Genomic DNA, 9,841 nt, shown 5'->3' on the forward strand with positions numbered 1-9,841 from the left:
CATCTTCGTAAGAAGTGAAGCGCTGCTGAGCAAGTGCGTGTCCCATCGATGCAAATAAGTAGTAATCGGACGGAGCCAAGTCTGGTGAGTAAGCCGCATGCGAAAGTATTTCCCAACCAAACGCCTCAATCGTTTCCTTGACCAGTTTTGCTGTGTGTGATGGTGCATTATCATGAAGCAAAATCTCTTTACGTTGCCTTTTTGATATTCCGGTCGTTTTTCAGGCAAAGCTTGATTCAAATTGATCATTTGTTGTCGGTAGCGTTCAGTATTAACGGTTTCGCCAGGTTTTAACAGCTCATAATAGATCACACCTTTCTGATCCCACCAAACACAGAGCATTGTCTTCCGTCCATAGCAATTTGGCCTTGCAGTCGATGTCGATGGTTCGCCTGGAGTTACCCATGATCTTTTACGCTTAGGATTCTCAAAATATATCCACTTTTCATCGCCAGTCACAATTCGATGGAGAAATGACTTTCTTTTGTACCTGGCGAGCAGCATTTTGCAAGTGGTTTTTCGGTTTTCCTGCTGTCTTTAGTTCAGTTCATGTGGAACCCATTTTCCCATCTTCTGGATCTTTCCCATGGATTTCATACGTATGGAGACGGCTTCTCGTATGTCACATTCAATTGATCCGCGAGTTGTTGTTGAGTTTGAGCGTCATCCTCATCCAACAATGTTTGCAATTCGCTGTCTTCAAAGTTTTTCGGTGGTTTTCCACGTTCTTCGTTTCTCACGTCAAAATCGCCACTTGAATTTTTTAAACCACTCAAAGCACTGTTTACCAAGAGCATGCTCACCGTAAGCTTCGATAAGCATTCGATGCGATTCTGCAGCAGTTTTCTTCAAATGGTAACAGAAAATCATTGCTGTCCGCAAATCGTAGTTTCCAGGCACAAAATTCGACATGTTCAACGCTATTACAAACTATACTGTTGTATGAAACTTGTATTGTTGTGAGTTGGAAATCTTTGTCAGATGTCAGAACAAGGAAATGGCGTCAATGACGTGGTCTGACGGCAACTACATTGACAGTTATGGCCATCTATTGGTAAATTCCGGTTTCATATTTACATACCTGGTAATTGTGTAAATAAGTCCTTTGTTATAATCTTCAATACGTTTCGATCCTTGGTTCGGATCCTTTTCAATATAAACTAACTGGCGCGCGTCTGAGCTCAGATACGTAATGTACATAAAAAAAGGGGGTAAGCACACACGCAGCGATACGCATATACACGGTGTCGTCGCAAGAATCAAAAAAGGTATCGGCGAGAACAGAGAGACGCGGCGTTATGTGATCTGGGACCGGCGTCCAGTGATCTTAAATCGACTGCACCGTTAGGGGTTCGGCAAGACGGATTCTTTGTACCGGTGCCGCGAAGACCGGCGGCGCTTGTCACGGTCAGCGTCGCCGACGACCGGCGGCTCCTTAGATCGCCGATTCTCGGCCTTAGATCGACTGATCTCGAGTTTTTCCGATAACGACGGGAGGGGGCCGAGTCGTGATTTTTCGACGAGCGAGTCCATGCGGAAATTCATTCCTTCGAGGTCCGCAGTCGTGTACGCATCGCGCGAGGTTACGCGGTCGATTGGTAGTGACGATTCGTGTGCGTCGTGCGGTCGTGTGCCACCCTAGGCGAATACCCCAGGCGTTGTCCACGAAGGGCTCAGGGTGTTCGCCCCAGGCGTTTACAGTCGCGGCTCAGGGCGAAAGCCCCTAGGCGTTGCCGTCGGCAAAGACGTGAGTCACATCGAATGTAGCGCGAGATGCGATGACGAACTAGATTCGTCCGACTCTGTATTCGATTCATAAATACATACTTAATGAAACTATCAGTGCTGTAAGAGTTTTTATTCCCCCGACAATAAGTAAACTAACAAACACGAAAAGACAGTGCAACCGCGGACTGTGCTTGCGCTGATGTAACAGACACTAACTACTATCTACATCACTCAACTCCCTAAAACACTATATATCCATATGAATTTAACAATCAATTCTTAATTATTAAATAAATTTTAACTTAAAATTTAACATTTTATTTATATGATATATTGTTAGTTCTATAAGATTACAACGTTACTTGTCATATTGCCAGTCAACAAGCGAATGTCCTGTCTTACATATTGATACTCGTCATCTCATCAAATGACCGACAATTAGAATAAAATGGAAAGATTGAAAACTAAACTTTTGTAAATAAACAATCATATTTAAACGTTCCGTGTCCATTTGCAAATTCAAACTGTTTTCTTATCCACGTATATGAATCATTTCTTATATAAGTCTTTTATTTAAAATCATTTCTTTATCAAATGATGATTTTTTTTCACTGAAGATTTAAAGTTAAATAAATATTATCAGAAGGAAATAAGCAAATGAATAATAAGTTGGAGTGGTTAATATAAAAACATAATATGAATAATAATAAAGAAACAAGAACGATTAATTACACAGGCCTGCATGGTTTTGTTGATTGGGATTTAACTGTTTTCTTACGTAATTTTTCGCGCTGAATCCGAATCCGGCGGCAGAATTGCTCTATCACGTCAGGTTTTTGAGAAAAGTGAGGTTAAAGGTGTCAAAATTGACGTTTTTTGACATATTTGTAATTTTTTTGCTAGCGAAGTAAATTTTTTTTTCTACTTTCGTTTACGCCATCTGAAAGTGTCAACATTTATCTTCAAAATATATTTTTTTTTAACGCCGTACGTTTTTTTTCACCGAGATAATCTCTGTGTAGTCACACAAAGATAAACATTTTTGACAAAATGTTTGTGTGATTACGCAGAGATTAACTATGTTTTCTTACGTAATTTTTCGCGCTGAATCCGAATCCGGCTGCAGAATTGCTCTATCACGTCGAGATTTCGAGAAATCTTAACCCAAAACAGCCAAATAAGCCATTTTCAGCCATATTTGAAATTCAATTAAAAATTGATAAAATTTTTGTCGTCTAATCCATCGATGGTATCATTTACTACTATACAGCCCCTTCAAAATCCATGACAAAAGATAAAAGAATAAGCTAATCTGTCCAGAAATACCGTTTGTTCTAATACAACGGTATAGAGATTAGGCTTCTACGAGATACAATTTATCGAAATTCGAATTGCTGTATTTCCGGAAAAAAAATCGCTTTAGGACGGTCCAAAATGGATTTTGAAGGGGCTGTATAGTAGTAAATGATACCATCGATGGATTAGACGACAAAAATTTTATCAATTTTTAATTGAATTTCAAATATGGCGAAAATGGCTTATTTGGCTGTTTTGGGTTAAGATTTCTCGAAATCTCGATGTGATAGAGCAATTCTGCAGCCGGATTCGGATTCAGGGCGAAAAATTACGTAAGAAAACATAGTTAAATCCCAATCAACTTTCAACACCTCCAATTTTGCAGGCCTGTGTTATCAATGTAATGTGTATACTTTCAAAAAATTTGATGAGAATAAGGAAAGTAGTAGCAGGTTGCAATTGAATGAACATAATAATAAACAGATTGACACTTTCAACATACAAATTAATCCAATGGATTTTGTGAATGTTAAATATGATATCAATGAGCTCAATACAAAATGGTTTGTTAATATTACAAAAACATGTATTCCGAATTATGTGTAAACTTTGTTACAGCTTGGAAAAAACTTTTGTTTGCCATTGAAAAACCTTAAAGCGATCACGATAGACATAGTCAAAAACATAGAAAATAACTTTTATAGAATTAAAAATATAAATATTTCAGAAATAAGGAATAATTTTATTACTTATATTAATAGCTTGAACTTCAATAGAAATATGATGGAAAAAAAGTTATGTAATATGTTCAAAATAACCAATTAATTTTTGTATCAGAGAATCCGGATATTATATACACACATACGGATAAAGGGAACGTAGTGGTGGCCATGGAAAAATACGATTATGTAGCTAAAATGCAAGCTTTACTTGACGATACTGATACTTATTTATTAACCAATATATTTACGACCGTATATTTGAGAAACTCAATTAATACTAGGGTGTAACGGCCTATTACGGTTGGAGCTGGATCTTCGTTGCTTTAAATAATTCAATCTTGAATTACTAATATATACTATATATGTACTTGCATATATACCATATTGTAGTCTTTTTCAAACTGCGCGCCGAATTTTTTCCGGACTAAATAAACGCAATTAAAACTACTCTAGTAATCGCGAATTAAATTGACAAACAATTTAATAATTTGATGCTACAATCAAGCATCATATATTATAAAGATGTTAATCTATAAAAACTATTAATAAATTTATTGCGAAAAATATTACCTCGGCCGGGACTTGAACCCGGATCTCTTGTAAACCGTACGAGCGTCCTGAGCCATTAGACTACCGAGGCCAATTACTTATTTATTAATTACACGCAATCCAGTAAACAAGATAATCTTCAAGTTGAATGAGTTATGTAAGAGATGCAAAACTAAACAATACATTAATGATAGTAAATATAAATGGTTAAACAAATCGAATCCGATATTACCACGAGCATATGGAGTACCTAAAGTACATAAAACAGATAATCCGTTATGTATAATTATTTCTTACATAGGTAGTCCATTACACAATTTGGCCACGTACTTGCATAATATTCTCTCCATGAAAGTTTAGATAAAAATAAATATACAGTTAACAATAGTTTTCAAATCACTAGGAATATACAACAATTACAAATTAAAAATGAAGATCAGTTATACTCATTGGACGCAGTGTCTCTTTTTACTAACATTCCGATAGAATTGGCTATAACAGGTATTAATAATAGATAGAAAGAAATTAAAAGGAAAACTGTACTAACAAAAAAGGAACTTATCACAGCAATACAATTAGTGTTAGAGTCTACTTATTTTACATTTAATGACAAATTTTATAGACAAACATTTGATATTCCAATGGGCTCACCGTTGTCACCTATCATAGCAAATATTGTATTACAAGATTTGGAATATAAGTGTCTTAACAGTTTAACATTAAAATCTAGTTTCTATATGAGATACGTGGACAACATAGCGTTGGCGACCAACCATAATAACATAAAAAAATTTTACATGAATTTAATAATTATCACAAGCGACTTCAGTTTACATAGGAGGAAGGTAAAGACAGGCTAAATTTTCTGGATGTGACACTGATAAAGCAGAATAATGAGATTATTTACGATTGATATCAAAAAACAACTTCATCGGGGAATTTCTCAACTATTTTTCACAACATCCATTAACGCAAAAAATAGGAGTAATATTAGGTGTACAACTTTGTTTCTGCCGTTTTCCTATAGATGGCTTTAGTGTTGAGATTAATGTATAAAGAATAGGGCTATTTACCTTTTAATAGGATTTCAATAGTTATATACTATTTTAATAAATCATATGTCATATATATTGTATAATAGCAAATCAAATATATTTAATGAGAACACATGAGAAAGGTAGTTAAGAATACATAAGTGTAATACATTTTATAATTATATCAGTTCTGAATATGAGTGTAATGATAACAAGTTGAGTTTCACAAAGATGATTGTGCTTATACTAAACTTATCTTATAAATCCGTTATTGCAAGGCCTTACAACACAGAACGCGCCCGTCATGGTTAGCTAGCTCATTTCTATCGTAGAATAATTGATTCAAAACAAAAGAGCTTCAGAAATTATAAACAAGTTACTATGTCAACGCTAGTAATACCATCTTTTTAAAAAACAAGCGATCTATCAGAATTAGTTAGAAGCAATTACATAAAAGTACTATTTTCTAACATTTAGCGGTAAGTGATGGTCGAAATAAATAGATCATAGACGTCATACAATAAACTTGGGCATCTGTCAATATAACCCCATAGAAAGATTAGTCGATTTGTGTCTGCATCATAAAGTTACTCTCGATTGAAAATGTCAGTTTACGAGCCAAATTCTCGTCATTTGCGGGAGGTTTTAATTTTCTGCTTCAATATGAAGAAATCTGCGGCTGAGGATCATCGAATACTCTCAAATACTCATGGTGAGGCCGCTATTAGTGAAAGAACATGTCGTGAGTGATTTCAACGCTTCAAAAACGGTGATTTTGACGTCGAAGACCGGCATAGTGGTGGAAGAGAGAAGGTTTTCGAAGATGCAGAATTGGAAGCATCACTTGATCAAGACTCGTATCAAAATCAAGAAGAATTGGCACGATCATTGGGAGTGACTCAACAAGCCATTTCAAAACGCCTCAAAGCCATGGGAATGATTCAGACGCAAGGAAATTGGGTGCCGTACGAGTTGAAGCCGAGAGATGTTGAACAGCGTTTGTTTGCTTGTGAACAGCTGCTTGAAAGGCAAAGACGGAAGGGATTTCTGCATCGCATTATGACTGGGGACGAAAAATGAGTTTATTACGATAACCCCAAGCGCAGAAAATTATGGGGAGTTTCCGGCCATGCTTTTACGTCGACGGCCAAACTGAATATTCACGGCTCCAAGGTCATGCTCTGTATTTGGTGGGACCAGCTCGGCGTAGTGTATTATGAGCTGTTAAAACCGACTTAAACAATCGCAGACGATCGGTATCGAAAGCAATTGATGCATTTGAGCCGAGCATTGACAGACAAACGGCCGCAATACAACGAGAGATACGATAAAGTGATTTTGTAGCATGACAATGCTCGACCCCATGTTGCGAAAGTAATCAAGACGTACTTGGAAACGTTGAAATGGGAAGTCCTATCCCACCCGCCATATTCTCCAGACGTTGCTCCCACTATCACCTGTTTCGACCAATGGCACAAGGCCTGGCCGATCAGCACTTCCGGTCTTATGAAGAAGTAAAAAATTGGATCGATTCGTGGATCGCCTCAAAAGATGACCAGTTTTTTCGATGCAGGATTCGTACGCTGCCCGAAAGATGGGAGAAAGTAGTGGCCAGCGATGGACAATACTTTGAATCATAAAGGTATAACCAGTTTTTTACAATAAAGTCACGAATTTCGGAAAAAACGGCGGAAGCAAAGTTGTACACCTAATATATAATTTAATAGATGAGTTTTATTCTTATCTCATCCTAGATTTCATAAAAAGAATTTAGACAAGATCATAAAAATATTATTAAAGAATGGATATATATCCACTGCAGTTAATTATTAATACAATGAAGAAAAGAATTTGTAGTAAATTAAAGAAATGTAAACACAGTATTACGGAGAATAATGAAAATCAAGATAACAATAATATTAATAAAAAGAATATTAATCATTTCACAATACCATACATTGCATGCATAGCGAATAAAATTAAAAATCAATTTAGCAAATTAAAAAATGTTAGAGTAGCGTATAAAGATATTAACAAACTTAATAATATAATTAAGGTACAGAAAGATAAAATCAGTAAAATGTTACATAGTAATGTAGTATATAAGATATCTTGTAGAAGATTGTAATGTTACATATATTGGTCAAACGGGTAGAACGTTAAAAGCCAGAATATCTGAACATAAAAATTATATAAATTGAAACATGTAACAGAAATCAATAATTATGGAAAAATCGATTAGTTTTTTCACATGAATTTAAGTGGGATGACATAAAAATACTTGATGAAGAAATGATTTTAAATAAGACTTATATCAGAAATGATTCATATACGTGGATAAGAAAACAGTTTGAATTTGCAAACGGAACGTTTAAATATGATTGTTTATTTACAAAAGTTTAGTTTTCAATCTTTCCATTTTATTCTAATTGTCAGTCATTTGATGAGATAACGAGTATCAATATGTAAGACAGGACATTCGCTTGTTGACTGGCAACATGACAAGTAACGCTGTAATCTCATAGAACTAACAATGTATCATGTAAATAAAATGTTAAGTTTTAAGTTAAAAATTATTTAATAAGTAAGAATTGATTGTTAAATTCATATGACTATATAGTGTTCTAGGGAGTTCAGTGATGTAGATAGTAGTTAGTTTATATTGAAAAGGATCCGAACCAAGAAAGGATCAAAACATATTGAAGATTATAATAAAGGACTTATTTACACAATTACATCTGGTGTATAGACTCAAATAGGCACTAAACACATTTTGGATTTATTTATAGGGTAATTATTTAGAAAATAGAATACTCTTCTCCTACCTAAAATCTTAATAGAAATATACTTTGCCAACGCATTTTCACTCAAAATGGAAAAAAATCTGGTAGAAAAATGCAACAGTCAGCCTCTGAATCGAGTTATTAAGCATAAGTTTGAGACTTTAGAGATTAAGATATCTGTCATCCCGACTCGATACAGCACTATGTATACATTCTGCTTTAATTACATAAATTCACTGCTTTAAGCACACAATTTTTTGTATTAGCAGTGAATTCGTGTTTGTGAAGCAGAAAATTTATGTGATTAATGCAGATGCAGAACATATACCTACATAGCGCTATATCGAGTCGGACTGACAGATCTCTTAACCTCTAAAGTTTTAAACTTGAATGCTTAATAAAATCAATTTACGAGGCCGACCGCCGCATTTTTCTGCCAGATTCTTTCGTTTCGAGTGAAAACGCATCGATGAAGCATATTTTTGTTAAGATTTTAAGTGGGCGGGGAGTATTCTAAATAATTATCATGTATAGTTGCATTAATACTTACTTTTTCAGTTCGGGTAACTCATTGTACATTTTGGCACAATCAGATGATTTGACATCAATTTTTAATCCTTGATCACCAGATTTTTCATATGACAAATGCGACACCTTCTCTGGTCGTACCCAAGTAATTTTGTAATCGGCTACAGCAGTAGCGTATTTTCTTGAAAGGTTACCACCGTTTGTCAACAAACTGGTGGCTATCCTCGTCATTTGCTTATAATTGATTATCATTATATTCATACTTTCCTACCCTTCTTTTAATTATATGTATATGCAATAAAACTTGAAGGTATTTGGATTCTTCAACGAACAAATTGGAACAAATGTAAACTCAGCATCGATATTTCAAACTATAAAGCGGGGAGCACAGACTCTTGCATAACGCATAACACATGAGGCATAAGAAATTGAACCAACCAGAGTTCTCTATTACATGGAAGGGAAAGAAACGGAGAACTTCGATTGGTACATATTCTTATGCATAACACATAACACGTAATGCATAAAAAAATGTGCCAATCGAAATCCTTCATTTTCTTCCTTTCTATGAAATAAAGAAACTCTGATTGGTTCAATTTCTTATGCCTCATGTGTTATGGTTACTGCACACTGGACGCGATGAGCGATGAGCGACGAGCGATATCCAATGAGAGCTTTGCTTTGCGACGTCACGTGAGAAAAAGCAGAGTTTTTATTGGATATCGCTCGTCGCTCATCGCTCATCGCGTCCAGTGTGCAGTAGCCATTATGCGTTATGCAAGAATCTGTGCTCCCCGCTTAAAACAGGGTCTACAATAGAAGACGTAGCAGTCGTAGAATCTTAAGTCGTAGAAAATTAACCAATCACAATAGAATATGAGAAGAATAATCGACTATTAGCGTTTTCGGCCCGATCGGGTTTGCACCAATCTGGGTTGGATTAATCTTTCCTATTGGTTGATATCACACGCAACATAACACGTAATGCATAAAAAAATGTGCCAATCGAAATCCTTCATTTTCTTCCTTTCTATGAAATAAAGAAACTCTGATTGGTTCAATTTCTTATGCCTCATGTGTTATGGTTACTGCACACTGGACGCGATGAGCGATGAGCGACGAGCGATATCCAATGAGAGCTTTGCTTTGCGACGTCACGTGAGAAAAAGCAGAGTTTTTATTGGATATCGCTCGTCGCTCA

At 35.6% G+C, this 9,841-nt stretch overlaps 1 protein-coding gene across 1 annotated transcript in view; it reads right to left on the bottom strand.

The window, feature by feature from the left end:
* Positions 1 to 8,970, bottom strand: part of bonsai (28S ribosomal protein S15, mitochondrial) — a 10,561-nt gene extending 1,591 nt beyond the window's left edge. Inside the window, exon 1 of the mRNA XM_018514606.1 lies at positions 8,663 to 8,970. Coding sequence (XP_018370108.1) covers positions 8,663 to 8,901 — 239 coding nt within the window. The 5' untranslated portion in view covers positions 8,902 to 8,970. The remainder of the gene's footprint in view (positions 1 to 8,662) is intronic.
* Between the last annotated feature and the right edge of the window lie 871 nt (positions 8,971 to 9,841).

This window comes from Trachymyrmex cornetzi, unplaced genomic scaffold (genome assembly GCF_001594075.2).
Source record: "Trachymyrmex cornetzi isolate Tcor2-1 unplaced genomic scaffold, Tcor1.1 scaffold525, whole genome shotgun sequence".
Lineage (NCBI taxonomy): Eukaryota > Metazoa > Arthropoda > Insecta > Hymenoptera > Formicidae > Trachymyrmex > Trachymyrmex cornetzi.